General features: G+C 48.3%; 1 protein-coding gene across 1 annotated transcript; it reads right to left on the bottom strand.

The window, feature by feature from the left end:
* Positions 1-349: 349 nt before the first annotated feature.
* LOC121863464 (glycine-rich cell wall structural protein-like) lies at positions 350-18326 on the bottom strand. Its single transcript, XM_042362140.1, has 5 exons — positions 18316-18326; positions 8791-9009; positions 7857-7949; positions 7187-7730; positions 350-475 (listed from the first exon to the last, which is right to left on the bottom strand). Exons 1-5 carry the CDS (start codon positions 18324-18326, stop codon positions 350-352), a joined length of 993 nt encoding a protein of 330 aa, XP_042218074.1.
* Positions 18327-20169: the final 1843 nt, after the last annotated feature.

The following is a 20169-nucleotide window of genomic DNA, read 5'->3' as shown; positions in this document are numbered from 1 at the left end:
CACCCTAACGCTACCTGGGGGAGGGGCGGGGTAGTAAAGAGCTTTCACCAACAGAGTCTACGTCTCATCCTCCTCGTCAGCTGGGAAGACAACAGGACACCAACTGTAGGAGCATCGAGGCTGACGTTATCACATTACTCATGACTAACTATGATGGGACAGACATGGACGACAGCAGCTACTCTACAGACATTTAAAGAGTAGACGTGGCGCTGACGAGCAACGAAAAGGTATATAGTCTTGACTCATCACCTGAAAAAGTGCCAAATAGACCCCCCGCACCTGGGAAACCATCACTCCACACCGTAACGCTTGGAGGAGCACCGCACGAGGTGTTACAACCTACGAGTTAGCTGGGCTGCAAGCCGGGAACAAGTGCCAACGCCGGAAAGACGGCGCCGCAGCGCCTCCCGCAGTATAGGTAACCTTCCACACGTGCAACATCTGTCGGTCCAGGATCGACCTCTCGAGCCGCCTAGGGTGACATCACTAATAACTCATATCACTGTGTTATCGCTGGATGACCATCATACCCCATTACGAGTAACTGCAAAGTAGTAGTAATAGTAGTAGTAGTAGTAGTAGTAAAGTGACGTGTACAACATTACAGAAAAAAACACCTTCATGCAGGTAAAAGGATAAATAAATAAAAAAGAACAAGAACCACCACAAGGTAAACAAAATCTCTCAACCAAAACACAAGTCAAAACGTCAACAAAACCCAACCAACAGAGAGCAGTAGGATCCCCAGCGAGCAATGTCGGGGCAAAACATCACAGGACTCGACTCAAAGACCTGCGTACACTACCTCATCTGTGTGGCTCTCAGCGTCCCGGGTACAACATGGGGGTCGGTAGCTGGTCTTTCTGGCCGTGTCTAAATCACTGGTCACTTAATAATAATAATACCCACTTAAAATAGGTGTTACTGCCTATGTGTTGACACTTAAAAATACTTACCATGTAGTATTTAACGAGGCTTAAGTTAGTGTTTGATCAGGTGTGTGTGAGAAGGTGTGGCGGTGGAGGGAGGGAGGTGGGATACACTAAACATTGAGCACTTGTCCGAAATACAATGAAACTCGTTGGTGTTTTCATCATAGCCATTCACAGGACCACATCGCTGCCGGTACGAGTGTCTCTACAACAAGAACGACCATTAGGTAACCTATTCACATTCTAAATAACAAATAACACGAGAAAACAAATCACAGAGAAGCTCAAATGACAGAATTGTGTTATTAAGGAGGTGATGACCTGTACTGGCCCTCCTACCTCACAAAAGTGGCAACACTGTCACTCCTCCCTCACACAATTGGCACCACTGTCACCACTACACTCGTCCTCCCGACAAGTTTGTTTTGAAAGCGACAATTTCACGCTCAGAAAAAGACGATTCTTGTAAGTGAGCAAAAGGAGCAGCGAGTCCAACTAAGCTGAGGGCCCGGGAGTGGTCACAGGTTCCCACGAGTGATTACCAATTAAACTTCCTCAATACTGCATCTGGAGTTGTGGTCGCTCAGAGGCGGCGTCCCAGACCACAAGGGGGAGGAGGAAACACTGGGGCCCGATGCTCTCTGTCTCTCTCATGCCGCCGTTGATGTAAACACACGACTGAGGCTCAACGCTGAGGTGGGCGATGGCTGGACTACACTGTGTTAGGGTAGGGTTGAGGTTGTTAATCTAAAGGTAAAGTAAGCTGGGGCCCTAATCTTCAAGTGATCTCCTACGACTCTCATATTTCACCTAAAGTTTAACCACCCTAACCTAACCTAACCAAACCTAACCTAACCAAACCTAACCTAACCTCACCGCAACAGTATTATGGTGGTTAATCTTCAGGTGAAATAAACCGGGGTGCACAATCTTCAGGTGATCCGTTAACAGTTCCTAACATAAAGAACACGAGAGATCGATCACACGACACGACCCACACCAGAGGCGCGTTAACAAGGTGACGACAGGAAAAGTTACCTGGTGCACTGAAGAAGACAATGACCGCAGCCCAAGCGTGTGTCTCACTTTAATGGTAGAATATGGTGCTGGTGTGAAGGCTCGGTGGGAGACAGGAGGAGGAAGGGGATGAGGAGGAGGAGGGAGGGGATGAGGAGGAAGAAGGAGGGGGTAAGGAGCAGAAGGAGGAGGAAGCTGGTGTTCTGCTGGTTAGGTTAGGTTAGGGTGCTGGTTGGGGGCGGCAGGAGGAGAATAAACTCACTCCTATTAAGACAGAAGGGGCGCTGAAGCCTGGAGGAAAGTTTCCATAGAGAGAGAGAACAAATTTCCGTTCTGGAGGAGAGGATAGCGTTGAAGGGGGAGGAGTCCTGCTGTGATGGGAAGGGGGATCCTGCTGTGATGGGGAGGAGTCCTGTGGATGGGAGTGAGTAAAAGGGGGAAGGAGAGAGAATGTCAAGAAAGAAGGGGAGAGAAGGGAGGGAGGCCAGAGAAGGGAGGGAGGCCAGAGGGGGGAGGGAGTGGCCAGAGAGAAGGGAGGGGTGGCCAGAGAAGGGAGGGGTGGCAAATAGAGAGAAATTTGGTTTGTCAGGTGGAATGTCTGTGAAAGGTGGAGAGTGAAGAGGGGGGATGGGGAGAGGGAAGAGGGAAGGGGAAAAGGGGAAGACTGGCAATGGGTATAAAGAGGGTGTTGATGAATAGGAAAAAAAAGAGGGGTTACAGCTCTCTTGAAAAGGAGGAACCGCTGCTGTTGTAAAAAGATTAGATGTATTTGTGATGAGAGAGAGAGAGAGAGAGAGAGAGAGAGAGAGACCACATACATCATACGCCAACACCATCACCACACCACACTACTTGAGCCCTCTTACCTGACCAATCTTCCCCCACACTTGTCTTTATGACTTCTCCATCTACTGCTTCTAACCCCTCACCTCTCACACACACAGTCTCTCAACCCCTCACCTCTCACACATACAGTCCCTCAACCCCTCACCTCTCACACACACAGTCCCTCAACCCCTCACCTCTCACACACAGTCTCAACCTCACCTCTCACATACAATCTCTCAACCCCTCACCTCTCACACACACAATCTCTCAACCCTCACCTCTCACACACAGTCTCTCAACCCCTCCTCACACGCCACAATCTCTCAACCCTCACCTCCTCACATACAATCTCAACCCCTCACCTCTCACACACAGTCTCTCAACCCTCACCTCCTCACACATACAATCTGTCAACCCCTCACCTCTCCCCATACAATCTCAACCCCTCACCTCTCACACACAGTCTCTCAACCCCTCACCTCTCATACAGTCCTCACGATGATCCAAGTCTCCCATTAATATACCACCTCATTCTCCTCATCCCACCTCCCCCTCCTCACCCCTCCCCCTCCTCACCCCGTTTTCTTTTCAGTAATCACAATTAATCCCTTCACGTATAAGATTTCAACGCATCAATGTTCTCTGATATAGGATTTACGCTGGGATTAATGTGTAGGGGTCTGAGGGTGATTACCGAGCCCAGTGCCTCTTTTACTGAGATTATCGACCATTATGCTTTCTACCTCCCCCACTCCAAGCTCCCTATTATCCAGGGGTGGGGTGGAGAGTGGGGTGGGGTGGAGAGTGGGGTGGGGTGGGGTGGGGTGGGTCTCACGGTTCCATTATTAAGGGTTTTTTCAAGGCCCATTAAGTTAAGCTGGGTTAATGAGTTCCGATATTTGTTTTATAATTACCCACAGTCTTATTGTCATCACTACCTACTCCAGAAGGTGATGGTGATGCCTGGTGGTGATGATGGTGGTGATGGTGTCCATGGCAGTAATCAACACCATGAAGCCCAATGTATGTACAGGGTATGTATGTATGTATGTATGTATGTATGTATGTATGTATGTATAGACCAAAACGCTTTGATAATAATTTTATTAAGAAAACAACAATATACTGACACTGGTAGAACAGTGCCAGACTCGTATCCCAAAACAGTGCCACACATATCCCAGAACAACTTAAGGCACCCAGAGCTACTAAGACCACCCCCCATGCGCTCCTCTCAGTCCCAGACCTCCTAAGACCACCCCCCATGCGCTCCTCTCAGTCCCAGACCTCCATAAAATATCACGGTGTGAAGGTGTGGAACAACTTACCCCCACCCATCCCAGCAAAGACTACGCTCCCTTCCTTTAAATCATCTTTTAAAAAATATCTATTGTCTAAGTATTAATATTTTTTTGTAACACTTACTATATTTTCAGTACCTGCTTTTATTGTACCAGCACAACCGTTTTATCATCAATCATCATGTACAATAGATAGATAGAAATTACCATTGCAATAAATATATTTGCCAACTAGACATAATCCTGACAGCTTTGTCCTCTTGTTCCACCTTAATACAACCCATTTTGTACTGCCTCCCTCCCTTATCATATTTATGTATATTAACTCCAATGTAAAGTATGCATATACTTATTATATAATGTAAAAAATATAATAAATAAATAAAATAAATAAATATTGATAAATATCGAAGTGATAACTGTGGTAACATTCTGATATGTTCTTATTACCACCATGCTATTGTACTATTCCAGATGATACTAAATATTACATAATACTTCCTTGAGATAAATGTACAGTATATATCAGGTGCCTCAGGTTCTCAACTGGCTCAGCCATGTTAATATTATTATTTATTTTCAGCTTTGTATCTGTGTTCTTCTGGCTAAATAAACTGCTTCAATATCAATATAAGTGCCACACATATCCTAGAACAGTGCCAGAGTGCCTCCATCATCCCCGTCCTTAGATGTAATAATCCCCTAAAAGGACTCACTCTATTCTATGTCTCCTCCTCCCCTCTTTACCACAATCCCTAACCCCATCCTTACCCTCGCTCCCTAATCCCCCGCCCTCACTCTAAGCCTCCAATACCCCTCTCCCATAAATCTTCCCCCTCCCTCCCACTTCTCCCCTCCTGCGGCCTACCCCCCTTCAATCTTCCCTTATTTCTCCCAATTTCCATCCCTCTTCTCCCACACTATCCTACTCGTCTTCCCTCCCAATTACCTCCGTTTCCATCTCCCTCTCCCACTACACACCACCACGTACCCGGGGTAAACTAACAGGGGTGTCACATCAGCCTCCCTTAATATATGTCTTCATTAACGTTATGCAAATCCATTGTTCTCGAGAGCCTTACTGACCTTCATAAAACCCAACATTGGCTCCCCTCCCAACATTAGCTCCCACCTCCCAACATTAGCTCCCACTTCTCAGCGTGGCTCCCCACCTCCCAACATTAGCTCCCCACCTCCCAACATTAGCTCCCCACCTCCCAACATTAGCTCCCCACCTCCCAACATTAGCTCCCCACCTCCCAACATTAGCTCCCCACCTCCCAACATTAGTTCCCCACCTCCCAACATTAGCTCCCCACCTCCCAACACATACTTCAGTAACATCATTAGTCAGCGTAGATCTATCATCATCATTATTATAAAGACACTCAAGCCAAGGTAAATTCCTCACCATCTTCACCTTCCCCTCACCAACCAGCTGGCTTCATCCCCACCTTCCCCTCACCAACCAGCTGGCTTCATCCCCACCTTCCCCTCACCAACCAGCTGGCTTCATCCCCACCTTCCCCTCACCAACCAATGGATTCATCCCCACCTTCCCCTCACCAACCAGCTGGCTTCATCCCCACCTTCCCCTCACCAACCAAAGCTGGATTCTCCCCCACCTTCCCCTCACCAACCAGCTGGCTTCATCCCCACCTTCCCCTCACCAACCAGCTGGCTTCATCAGCAAGACTATCTCCTCCCCTCCCTTCCTCCTCCCCCGGGGACCAGCAGCTAGGACAGATCTCCATCCCATCACCCTTCCACATCAGGATCTTTTGACTCCTTTCTTTTCCCCTCTCTCTATCAAGTCACCTACCTTCACCACCCCTCCCCCCCCCAGCTCCTACCCCTCCCTCACCTCACCACCCTTGGCGCCACTACTCCCCGATTCCCCTCACTCCCCCCATCGGCGTGTCGGTTTCCCCTCACCAACCATGCATGAAATAACAGAATTCGTGCGTACTGATTAGGGCCCCTCCGCCTGCCCTCAGAGTACACAATGGACCAAGCCTTATAAAACCACTGGGAAAAAAAAGGAGTGTACAGCCGCCGTGAAAAACAACCTTATCTCTTGGGGGCGTAAAGACCATTTTTCATCTGGGAAATTGTCATTATTTTGAGAGTGAGGTCTAGTGCGCCGAGGGGTTAAGTCTGGAACACTAGGGGTGGGCTGGGTGGGCTGGGTGGGTGAGGAAGGTGGGTTGGGTTAGGGTGAGTAACTGTCCTGAGGGAGGTCTTAAGAGAGTTAAAACTGACAAAACAAGGAGGCTACTGGTGTCTTCCGCACACATCACTCCTGAGTTTAATAAGAGAATTTCACGGGTGAGTAACAAGGTCCAGGGGGAGTGGTTATGACACTGCCCTCAGTAATCCAGTGCTTGTTGGTGAGTCTCATGCAAGGTGACAGTGTTTGATAACTAATTCGTGTGGCGGAGTGGTTATGACAACGATGTATACAACCCAGGAGTATCACGGTTCGAATGTCTAACAAGGAGACAATATCTAATTTGTGTGGAGATGTTATAACACTAGTCTACGCAATTTAGTGATCCCGGGTTCGAATCCCTACCAAGACGCCGATATCAGGTTATGTTGTTTAAACTATCGGGCGACACAAACAAACAAAAACAGGACACAGTACCTCGCTCATCTCCTTCTGCGGGAAGAAGAGTCCACGCGCCACGCTCCCTGGATTGACTTGTAAATGGTCCCCAAGTGGCCATTACACCCAACTCTCTCATCCCCTCCCCTCACCCCTCCCCTCACCCCCCCTTGAAGCCTACCCTCTCAGCAACATTTCCAACTGATGAAAAAAAAATATATATGGTGATCGAAAAATCCTGTGCACTTGTTGTTAATAAACAATAGTTGATTATAATAAAGGTATATTTGTTAATCATTACTGGTGCACAAGGACTTTTCCATCACCTTATTTATACACATATACTAAACTCTCTCTCTCTCTCTCTCACCCTCTCTACCTCTCACCCTCTACCTCTCACCCTCTCTACCTCTCACCCTCTCTACCTCTCACCCTCTATCTCCCTCAGAATAAGTTAACACAGGGCCTTTGAGGTAAGATCACTACTCTCTTTTTACCGTGTCCCCCACCAGCCACTGGACCCCCGGCCGCTGGACCCCACCGGCCGCTGAACCCCAAAGACCGCTGGAACCCCCGGCCGCTGGACCCCACCGGCCGCTGAACCCCAAGGACCGCTGGAACCCTCGGCCGCTGGACCCCACCGGCCGCTGGTCCCCACCGTCCGCTGGACTGGATCCCCCCGGCAGCTGGACCCCCACCGGCCACTGGGCTCCACCGGCCGCTGGACCCCGGCCGCTGGAGTGGACCCCCCCGTAGCTGGACCCCACCGGCCACTGGACTCCACCGGCCGCTGGACCCCCACCGTCCGCTGGACTAGACCTCCCCGGCTGGACTCCACCGGCCACTGGACTCCACCGGCCGCTGGACCCCACCGTCCGCTGGACTAGACCCCCCGGCAGCTGGACCCGGCCGCTGGACCCCCACCGTCCGCTGGACTGGACCCCCCGGCAGCTGGACCCCACCGGCCGCTGGACCCCACCGTCCGCTGGACCCCCACCGTCCGCTGGACTAAGCCCCCACGGCAGCTGGACCCACTGGCCGCTGGACCCCCACCGTCTGCTGGACTAGACCCCCCGGCAGCTGGACCCCCACCGTCCGCTGGACTAGACCCCCCGCAGCTGGACCCCCACCGTCCGCTGGATCAGACCCCCCGGCAGCTGGACTCACCGGCCGCTGGACCCCACCGTCCGCTGGACTAGACCCCCCCGGCAGCTGGACCCCACCGGCCGCTGGACCCCCCCGTCTGCTGGACTAGACGCGCTGTACCCCAAAGGCCAATATAATAAAAGGATTATCGTCGGTCAGTATAAAAGAGGCGCGCTAAAGCCTCCTGTCTAAATATTTCCTCTGAGGCCAAACAATACCTCCTGCCTCCTGTGACTTCCTGTTTTGTCTACTTCCTCCTCCTCCTTCCTTGGTCTTTCCTCCTCGTTCTTCCTCCTCCTGCCTCCTGTTACTCCCTGTTTTGTCCTCCTCCTCCTCCTTCTTCCTCCTCCCCTCCTGCCTGCCTCCTGTTACTCCCTGTTTTTGTCCTCCTACTTCTCCTCTGTTCCTTATCTCCTCTCTCATCCATCATCATCTCCTACTACCTCCCCCCTCCCTTCCTTATACCTCCAACCTCCTTCCCTCCTTCCTTATACCTCCACCACCTCCTTCCCTCCCTTCCCTATACCTCCACCACCTCCCTTCCTCCCCTTCCTTATACCTCCACCACCTCCTTCCCTCCCTTCCTTATACCTCCACCACCTCCTTCCCTCCCTTCCATATACCTCCACAAACTCTCGCCTTCACAACCACCTCTCTTCCTCCTCCTTCCCTCCCTTCTCCTCCACACCTCCACCATTTCTCCTTCCACCAAAACGCCCATTTTCTCCTTCATACCCTCATTCTCCCCTCTCCCCTCATTCCTTTATCACCCAAATCAAACTGGCTAATGCGCGCGTCTGAACTTATCGTGTTTAAAAATTTATATCTTTGAAAACATTGACGCCTGAGACATTGACGCCTGGGACATTGACGCCTGAGACATTGACGCCTGAGACATTGACGCCTGAGACATTGACGCCTGAGACATTGACGCCTGAGACATGACGCCTGGGACATTGACGCCTGAGACATTGACGCCTGAGACTTGGATTGACGAGACATTGACGCCTGAGACATTGACGCCTGAGACATTGACGCCTGAGACATTGACGCCTGAGACATTGACGCCTGAGACATTGACGCCTGAGAGACATTGACGCCTGAGACATTGACGCCTGAGACATTGACGCCTGAGACATTGACGCCTGAGACATTGACGCTGAGACACTGACGCCTGGAGATGAGACATTGACGCCTGAGACATTGATACATTGATGTGGCTGCAGTGCTGAGAGATAGAGATAGTGGCTGGCAGAGGCGAGAATATAGAGAGATAGTGGCTGTCGTGGGAGAGATAGAGAGATAGTGGCTGGCCTGGAGAGATAGAGAGATGCGGCTGAGGTGAGAGATAGAGAGATAGTGGCTGGCAGTGGCGAGATATAGAGAGATAGTGGCTGTCAGTGGCGAGAGCTAGAGAGATAGTGGCTGCGAGGCGATATAGAGATAGTGGCTGCAGTGGCGAGAGATAGAGAGATAGTGGCTGTCAGTGGCGAGAGAATAGAGATAGTGGCCAGTGGCGAGAGATAGAGAGATAGTGGCTGGCAGTGGCGAGATATAGAGAGATAGGGAGGTGATAGTGGCTGGCAGAGGCGAGATATAGAGATAGTGGCTGTCAGTGGCGAGAGATAGAGAGATAGTGCTGGGTGTGGCTGGCAGTGGGAGATATAGAGATAGTGGCTGGCAGTGGCGAGAGATAGAGAGATAGTGGCTGGCAGTGGCGAGATATAGAGAGATAGTGGCTGGCAGTGGCGAGAGATAGAGATAGTGGCTGGCAGTGGCGAGAGATAGGGAGATAGTGACGAGTGTACAAACGAATCTCTTCTTCCTCTCCTCCTTTCCTTAATTCGTTTACCATTCCCCCCACATCATCATCTCTCCCTCCGTCCCTCCCTCCCTCTCACCCACATTCTTTCCTCCTTCATCGACCCATCCTCTGTCTCAACCAAGCTCTTCTCCAGCACCACACTCTTCTTCTCACTCCACACCACCAACCCCGACCCACACCATCAACTCCTACCTCCCCCCCAACCTATCCTCCCCCACCCCAGTCTCTCCATATGGTTGATCTGGCCCAGGGGATCCTATAAAGTGAACTGGTTGATAGGCTGTTGTACGGTTGATCCTGAAAAATGAAAGTAAATGGCCTTCCTCCCCCTCCATGAACTCTACTGGGATATATTTCATAGTCATTTACTTCACTTGTTGCCCTGGACAGTTTGGGATTGATATTTGGGGTTGATGGATTAAGGGGAAGGTTGATGGATTAAGGGGAAGGTTGATGGATTAGGGGAAGGGGTTGATGGATTGGGAAGGGTTGATGGATTAAGGGGAAGGGTTGATGGATTAAGGGGGAAGGGGTTGATGGATTAGGGGAAGGGTTGATGGATTAAGGGGAAGGGGTTGATGGATTAGGGGAAGGGGTTGATGGATTAAGGGGAAGGGGTTGATTGGTTAAGGGGTGCGTGGGGGGTTGGTGGGTTAAGGAGGAGGAGATGAAATAACGGGTGAGGAGGTGAGTGGGGAAAGATTGCGATTATGATAGCAAGAACACACACACACACACACACACACACACACACACACACACACACACACACACACACACGAACATACACGAACACACACGCACACTCTACACGCCCCCCCACACACACACCGACCTCTGACAAGGCAACACCTCAACAACACCTGGACCAGTTAATTACCAGCCGCCTCTTCACCACCTCACCTGTCCGGACGCCACACGCATCCCTCCCCTCACCCCTTCACCTCCCCTCCTTTCACACCTCCTCATTTCTCCATCCCTCACCCTCCCTCACCTCATCTCACACCTGTTGTTAACGTTAATTATACTAACTCCAGGATAGTGTAGGCTATCAACGGCAGTCCTCTAACTCAATTAAAACCCTCCCCTGTACCTGACGCTTATATAAACACACAATAAAGTCTTCTCCAATCCTATGATAAAAAATTGACATTGAATCCTCATATCACAAAACAGGTAACATCATAAACAGGTAACATCACAACCAGGTAACATCATAAACAGGTAACATCACAGACAGGTAACATCACAACCAGGTTAACATCACAAAACAGGTAACATCATAAACAGGTAACATCACAACCAGGTAACATCATAAACAGGTAACATCACAACCAGGTAACATCATAAAACAGGTAACATCACATCATTAGTCACTGATTCAACGAACCAACAGGTGACATAATTCATTCCTAAATAAATTTCACCTGACGACATTATCATCTACCTTGGTATTATCCGACACAACTATCCTAGACCAAAGGCTAATCTGAAACTACTCGCCAGGATAGTTTACTAGCCTGGGATAGGTTCTAGTCATTTACATCACCCAGTAAAACAAGACTATCATTAACTATTCCGTGATAACACAAGACTCTTCCCCGGAGTCGATACTATCCATTTAAAACACCCTCTAACCAACTCTACTATCCTCTATACTAACATAACTATCCCAGAACACACAAAAACTCCAACCCAAAAACCCTATCCACAGTTCTTAAGGATAGTAAACACCAACCTGAAGTGGATTTGATTGGACTTTAACCCTCTATCCACCAAGACCTCGCTAATCCACCTCTAATAATATCAGGGGCGATCCATTCATCACAAAAGGACGGACATTATTGTTATTACTCCCGACTCCCTGGGGTGACCTAACCTAACCCAACCTCCGCCATGCATATATTAAGGTCGGGGGTCTGTTAAATTGTGTCCGCTCTGCCCTATTGTGTCCCGCTGTTAGGAGGCTGATGTCCGGATTATGGATCACGGGGTTGTCATATAAGATTTTTATGAGAGAGGATTTAGCGTAATGTTTGAGGCCAGCGGGAGGGGAGGGGTGGAGGAGAGAGGGGCGAGGAAGGGTGAGTGGAAGGGAAGGGTAGAGGGAAAAGAGGAGAGAGGATGGAAGGGAAGATAGGAGAAAGGAAAGGAAAAGAGAAAGCAAGGGGAGAGGAGGGGTTTAGAAGGTGGGAGAAGAGGGTTTAAGGGGTGAGAGGGGGATATGACCATGCCAGCTGCTGGGTGGCCTCGAGTCAGGGAGATGAATGATCAGTGTTGCGGAAAGTTAATAAAAAATATACCATTATTCTCTCAGCCTTATCAATATTAAACAAAAATTACGGACTTATTTTCCATAACAAAAGAAAAAGGAAAACTGTGAGCCAATGAGAACGTCGCATTAAACTGGCAATAGGTAAACTGTCATTGTAATTACTTAAGATTGGATGCGATGAGATGCCCCACAAAAATATCAATCATTAATACATTTTAACACCTGTCTCAATACACAACTGTCTTCATACAGAATAACACATGTCTCATATATCTTAACACCTGACCTAATACATTTTAACACCTGTCTCAATACACAACTGTCTTCATACAGAATAACACATGTCTCATATATCTTAACACCTTTCCTAATACATTTTAACACCTGTTTCAAAACACACCTGACATAATACATTTTAACACCAACCCTAACATAGATGAGTGTATGGGCAGACAGACACTAAGAACAGACAGACATAGACAGAGACCATCAACTGCTATATACTCCCATGATAATTTGACCAGGAGATAATAACACAAGCATATATACGATAATTCAGGGTTAAAGCCACACATTAACCTCACTGAATAAACAAGATTAACCAAGCCTATCATTAACCAATTTCAACCACACAATAAATAAAAAAAAAATATATATCTATATATAACTACCCACAATAGCAGAACGCCTCCATCAGTTAGATCAGGAAACACGCTAATTTAACACCTGTTTTTGATACATTTTAACACCTGTTCAAATACATTTTTACACCTGTGTTTATTAAATTCAAACACGTAGAAAAAAGAACCCATTATGGATGACTGGATGGATGTTTGGGTAACAGAGCATCGTACACACACACACACACACACACACACACACACACACACAGTCAAGGCAGCCTCGTACCGTCTCTACATGCTACGAAGACTTAGGTCACTTGGGACACCCACGCCAGAGCTGAGGACCATCTACAACGACGCTATTCTCCCCAAACTAACGTATGCGTCACCAGCCTGGTCGTCTTCTCTCAACTCCACCCAACAACGTCAGCTAGAGAAGGTACAGAAAAGGGCCTGCAGAATCATGCTCGGCGCAGAATACTCCGGCTACACCAACGCTCTCTCCACCCTGGAAATGCCATCCCTCAGTGACCTCCACCACCAAGCACTGGAAAGGTTTGGCCGTGGACTACTGCACCACCCTCGCCATCGCCACCTCCTGCCACCTGCAGCCCCCCACCCAACTCCCGCAGTCCGCCACTACAACAAAATTCAGCCCATAAGAGCCCGCACCTATAGATATAAGAACAGCACCATCCCATCTATTGTTAAAATAATAAACAACTCCTGATTTATGTACTGCACAGCCCTGTAAATGTATTCAATGCATATTATATCATTATGTCTAAATCAAATGTAAGTCTGTATATTTTCAGCCACTGGCTATAACTCATTAATAAACCGTTTATTATTATTACATATACATATCATATTACACACACACACACACACACACACACTCAGACACACACACACACACACACACACACACACACACACACACACACACACACACACACACACACACACAGAGTCGTAAACAACAAGTCCTTTAATATTAAAGTTAAAATTCCAAGGAAGGACATTCACGTTCTCAGATAAAATGTCGAGAGAAATTTCTGGCTGTCAATAACACCTCCACGAGAGAGAGAGAGAGAGAGAGGATACACCCAGCTTTCCCCCAGTGACGTTGCTACTGTTGGTGTTGTTGTTGGCCGATATAATTACCAGCACACATCCCGCACACCACCGATTATTTGCCGATAATTTAGTGTTGGTAATTAGTAGCGGTGTGTGTGTGTGTGCAGCATCCTGGGGTCACGCAACCCACACGCTAATTGTTCCCCATAATGACACTGGTGAATTATTTGTTCGTTTTTCATTATGATATAATTACTGGGGATGGTGTCGGGGGGGGTGTAGGGAGGGTGTAGGGAGGGTGTAGGGTGTGTGTGTGTGTGTGTGTGTGTGTGTGTGTGTGTGTGTTGTCGGCACACTTGACCACCATCCAATAAACAAAGACTATATAGTAACAATATACACACACATACACTATACTAACACTATATACACTACAGTAACAATACACACACCATGGGCAACATAACACACCACACACCATGGGCAACATAACACACCACACACCATGGGCAACATAACACACCACACACCATGGGTAACACTACACAACTATACACTACACACCACACACTATAAACACTCCTACAGCAACACACCTACACACCACAGGCAACACTACACACCATACACAACACAACTACACACCATATGCCGTCACAGGATACACCATCATCACGACACAAAACATCAAGGGATCAAAAATTAGACCAGGGAATGGGAGGAAGGTCGAGAGAGACTCACAGTGATGGTAAAACACCGTGAACCATGACTCGCTGACGGGGTAAAAACACACGGTGATGGGTACATTTTCAGGCACACACACACACACACACACACACACACACACACACACACACACACACACACACACACACACACACAAAACCTCGCCTGTACAGTTTTTGAGGGTGAGGAGGAGGTGAGGGTGAGGGGAGTGAGGGTGAGGGAGGGTGAGGGAGGGGTGAGGGAGGGTAGTTGGAGGAGGATCTAATAGCCAGGGTGAGTAAGTCCTCTCTCTCTCTCTCTCTCTCTCTCTCTCTCTCTCTCTCTCTCTCCTTAAATATACCAAACTAAGTTACATTTCATTAAAAAAATACCAACTTTTAATCTTTCCCAACAACTGAACACATACATTAATTATTATCAAAGTTCATCCTCAAAAATAAATAAATAAAATAAATAAATTAATAAATAATAAACGAAAATAAAATAAAATATTATACCTTTTTTACTATAATGTTTAATATCAACAAAATTGTAACAAAACTGGCGTCGGAAAGGTTCAAATACGCTTAAAAAATACGACGATTATTTACATCAACTGGGAAATAAGTAAACATACGCAAATAAGTTACAAAAGTGATACAAAATAAAGTGTGTCGGACCTATGACCAAAATGTGTTACTTTAATGTTAGTTATATTGTTAAATATTTACAGGAAGTTAAATATCGCTAAAAATGTTTATATATCCAGAAAAAAAGGTAAATACCCTGAAATTATCAATCTAATTTGCATCAGGTGAGAGTATGTCGATTAGCGGTAAAGTGAATGTGGTTGCTGTGTACATTAACAAGTTATATTCATCCAGGTGTGAATGTTAAGAGCTGTGTTAACTTTGTGGTTGAAATATGTTAAAAAATACTGTTGTTTATCGTGTATGGTTTCGATAACTCTTTTGATCTTTTAAATAATTGTGTATCAAATTTCTGTGTTGATATTATTATTCGTGTGACAAAGTTCTATGGTGTAAAGTGAGAGGGGAATGGGTGTTTCCCTCTCACTCTCACAGCCCCAACGAACACTCCTCAGTCTAGCCCCCTACAAATCCACCCCCACAGGTTCTGCTCCTCCTCCAATCACATCCAGCACAGTATGAAGAGAGAGAGAGAGTAATCTTGCCTCTCCCTGCTGTAAGAGGTAATCACTGTTGATAACATGGATTTACGGGTTCAGTTGGCCATGCACTGCTTGGTAATTAATGACTTATTGGGAACGCTACGTGTGATTTAATTAAGAAGCTTGATTAATACCTGGCGGGACTGATTAACGCGTTCATATCTGGTCCCTCCCTGGTGGCGGCAACAACCACCATCACCTACCACTATTATCACCATCATTACTACTACTAGCAGCTACCATCACCACTATTACCAACAACCACTATCATCACTACTACTACCAGCAACTATCGTCACCACCAGCTACCACCATCATCACTACTACCACCATCACCACTACTAGGAGCTACCACTACCACCATCACCACTACTACCATCAGCTATCAGCACTACCACCATCACCTCCACTACCATCATCACTACCCATCAGCTACAACGACCACCACCACCACCACCACCACCACCACCAACAGCTACCACAACAACCACTATCCCCACCTACAATAACCACCACCACACCCCTCTCCTCCCACATACTGTACCTCCTCTCCCCCCCCCCTTCCTCCTCTCCTCCCCCCCCTCACACACATCCCATCTCCTCCTTCTCCTTCTCCAAGTTCTCTCTTCTCTTCCTGTCAATATCATCTTCCTCCCATTCAATTTTGATATTCTTCCTTCTCCCACCACCACCACCTTCTCCCACCTCCAGTACCTCCTTCTCCCAACACCACTACCAGCACCTTCTCCCACCTCCAGTACCACCTTCTCCCACCTCCAGTACTTCCTTCCCTCACCTCCAGTACCTCCTTCTCCCACCTCCAGTACCCCCTTCCCTCACCCCCGTACCTCTACAGTCCCTCATCCTCACTACAGAGATTAGTTTGCATATTACTGTCCACTAAATAAATAATTACTACACAAACTTCAAGTCAGACTCCCTCCTACACCTCAAGGCACCAAGTTAATAACCCCACTTAATATACACTAATAATATATATATAATTCCACCACTGTTTACTATACGATTCATATATAAAAACAACCTATCAAAGTTAATATCAAGTAAACAGTAATGTATATATTAAAAAAAAAGTTATCAGTCAAAATAGGAATAGAAATGATCCAGTATTTTTCGGTAGTTTGCAAGAATCGGGAACTTGGTTTTAGATGTTTGAAAACTTTTAATGAAAATCGAAAACGGATTCCACTTAAGAGAGGGAGGGAGTAATGTCGATTCAATAGCCTGGTAAGAGAAGCAGACTGTTCCCGGCGATAAACCCCTTGCGACTTTTAGAGATAAGAGAGAGAGAAGAGAGGGAGAGAGAGAGGGAAAAGGAGAGAGAGAGAGAGAGAGAGATTAGAGTCAGTATCTTTCATCTTTCATTTACAAGGACTTCCTTTAAGGACTCCGTGAAAGGATCTCTCTCTACATTCTAATTTCCGGCCAGGGACTCCTCTCTCTCTCTCTCTCTCTCTCTCTCTCTCTCTCTCTCTCTCTCTCTTAGTACAAACCCTCTTCCTCCCAGCCTCGCCACCCACCCACCACCTTCAGGGCCTCCTCCGTGAGAGATGGGAGTGAGGGAGGCTGTGAGGGAAGTAGTAGAGGTGAAGTGAAGGGAGTAGTGAGGAAATGCTTCGCCCCCCCCGACAGTCTCAACATAGGGAAATACAGCAACACACTGGTTTAAGGACCCTGATTTAACACAGGACTTAACGATCCCTCGACTTTGGAAATCCGATTCGACACTTGATGTAACGAGAGAGTTGGGATTCTTCGCTGATGGCTTTACGAGCTGGCTGGGCCGTTGATTGCTCTGGTTGCTGTACTAATTGCAATTATTAACTGCAGGGGTTCCGTGCCTGGCGGTGATTTACTGAACGTATTGTATTGGTCTGTGGTTTGTGTTGCAACTTTACTACCAAGTGATTGTGAATTTTCTCTCGAGTCAAAACAATCACACGAGTTATACCTATGGACGAGTGAGTGAGTGAACAAAAATGAACCCTGTCTTGAAAAAAAAATAATAATAATAAAAAAACGAAAACAGAAAAGCCAGGTTGAGAAATGTTTGTTATATATGATGGTGAAATATTTCTCTATTTTTGTTTATTTTGTTTTGGTGTTGTTGGCTGACAATACAATTACTGTGTTTCCTCTCTGCTCAATCGTTCACTTCGACGGCTTCAACTTTACCCCGGGATAGTGGAGGAGGTATTTGCTGTACGCTACTCTTATAAACAAAAGGGCGGGGGAGAGGGGGAGGGAGGGGGAGGGGAGAGGTGATCACCCAACAGTCAAATCCCCTGCCAAGCGACCCGGAAAATTCCTCGTATCCATAAGACAATACTTGCTATTTGGTGGTTCAGACAGTTAACTGAAATATTATCAAATACCAGACAGACAGACAAACAGACACTTCCTACACACAGACACTCTACGTAACAAACAAATACACACACACACACACACACACACACACACACACACACACACACACACACACACACACGCCACAATTCCGTAAGACACAACATATACACTTCCACACACTAACACATCCCTCCACCAACCCACACGCCCCCCACACACACTAACCCACACGCCCCCACACACACCTCAACCCACATCCCCCCACACACTAGCCCACAGGCCCCCCACACACTAACCCACACGCCCCCACACACTAACTCCACATCCCCACACACTGGTCTCCACAGGCCCCCACACACTAGCCCATACACCCCCCCACACACAGACAGGAATCCACAACCACCTACCTCCCGGACATCGCCAAGGCATCAACAATAAGCTGTCACCTCTGTGTTCAGTATCGACGAATGGTAACTTGTGAGGAGGACAAAACTACCGCCTCCGGCCCTGTGATCTTCACTTCCGACGACAACAAGACGGAGGAAGTTGCCGCAAGCAGTGACTATGTCAAGTGAAGGAGGAGGAAGGTGAGAAGGGGGAGAAAAAGAGGGAGGGAAGAGCATGAGGAGAAAAAGGATGATATAGAAGAGGAGGAGGAGGAGGAGGAAGAGGAGGAGGAGAGAAGAAAAGGAAGAAAAAAAAGGGGTGGATGATGATGATAAGGAGGAGGAGGAGAGAGTGTGTTTACAAACTGGTCCACGCTGTCGGGTAAATTCCCAGATCCTGTTTGGGTGAAGGACCTCTCAAGTTTTTATTTACTATGTATCGTAACGAGTTTTGTTATATAATGTGGTCTATTGTCAACTATTGTGGTCTAGCTATGGTCTATTGTGGTGTAGCTATGGTCTATTGTGGTCTAGCTATGGTCTATTGTGGTGTAGCTATGGTCTATTGTGGTGTAGCTATGGTCTATTGTGGTCTAGCTATGGTCTATTGTGGTGTAGCTATGGTCTATTGTGGTGTAGCTATGGTCTATTGTGGTCTAGCTATGGTCTATTAATGGTCTATCGGTCTCTGGGAGGGTAGACGGCCTTTCCCAGTAGCTGGGACGAAGTATATATGGAAATGAGAGAGAGAGTAACAACACTCTACTCACACCTATGGCAGGCGACACACTCGGCCTAAAGTAATTCCCTCTTCGTCCACCTGCCTCTGTCCTTACCTGGAAATAAAACAAACATGCGTAAGTACAGTATATACAAACAAAGCAAACAAGTATATAAATTGAGATACTCGTTTAAGGTGCATAAATTAACCACACACACACACACACACACACACACACACACACACACACACACACACACACACACACACACACACACACACACACACACACACACAAACACCTATTTTTAATGAAAAACTTCGGGAGGAAGAGAGGGAGCATCGACGACACATTGAAGAGGAGAGGCGTCCCCTCTCCCTTCCATTTCTGCTCATCCATACATCACACCTCCTCCCCACTCCCCCACACCTCCTCCTCCCTCGCACCTCCTCCTCACTCCCTCACACCTCCTCCCCTCCCCCACACACCTCCACCCCCTCCCCCACACCTCCCACCCCACTCCCTCCCCTCCACCCCTCCCCTCCCACACCTCCCTCCCCCCCCCTCCCTCCACCTCCTCCCCACTCCCTCACCACCTCCTCCCCACTCCCCTCACACCTCCTCCCCTCCCCTCCCCACACCTCCCTCCCCACTCCCCTCACACCTCCTCCCCACTCCCCTCCCACCCTCCCTCACCTCCTCCCCCCCCTCCCACCTCCTCCCCTCCCCTCACACCTCCCTCCCCTCCCTCACCTCTCCCCCCCCTCCCTCCCCTCTCCCCCCTCCCCTCCCACCCCCTCCTCCCCACTCCCTCCACCTCCTCCCCACTCCCCTCCCCCTCCCCCCTCCCTCCACCTCCTCCCCTCCCCACACCTCCCACCCCCCTCCCCCACCTCCCCACTCCCTCCCCTCCTCCCCTCCCCTCCCCACCCTCCCCTCCCCCCCCTCCTCCCCTCCCCACCTCCCCCCCACTCCCCCACCTCCTCCCCACTCCCCACACCTCCACCCCACTCCTCACCTCCTCCCCACTCCCTCCCACCTCCCTCCCCCACTCCCCCCACACACCTCCCACCCCACTCCCCTCCACACCTCCTCCCCCTCCCCTCACCCTCCTCCCCACTCCCCCACCTCCTCCCCACTCCCTCACACCTCC

The sequence above is a fragment of the Homarus americanus genome, unplaced genomic scaffold (assembly GCF_018991925.1).
Source record: "Homarus americanus isolate GMGI-L3 unplaced genomic scaffold, GMGI_Hamer_2.0 scaffold24781, whole genome shotgun sequence".
Classification (NCBI taxonomy): Eukaryota; Metazoa; Arthropoda; class Malacostraca; order Decapoda; family Nephropidae; genus Homarus; species Homarus americanus.
This window is presented reverse-complemented; position numbering and strand designations above follow the sequence as displayed.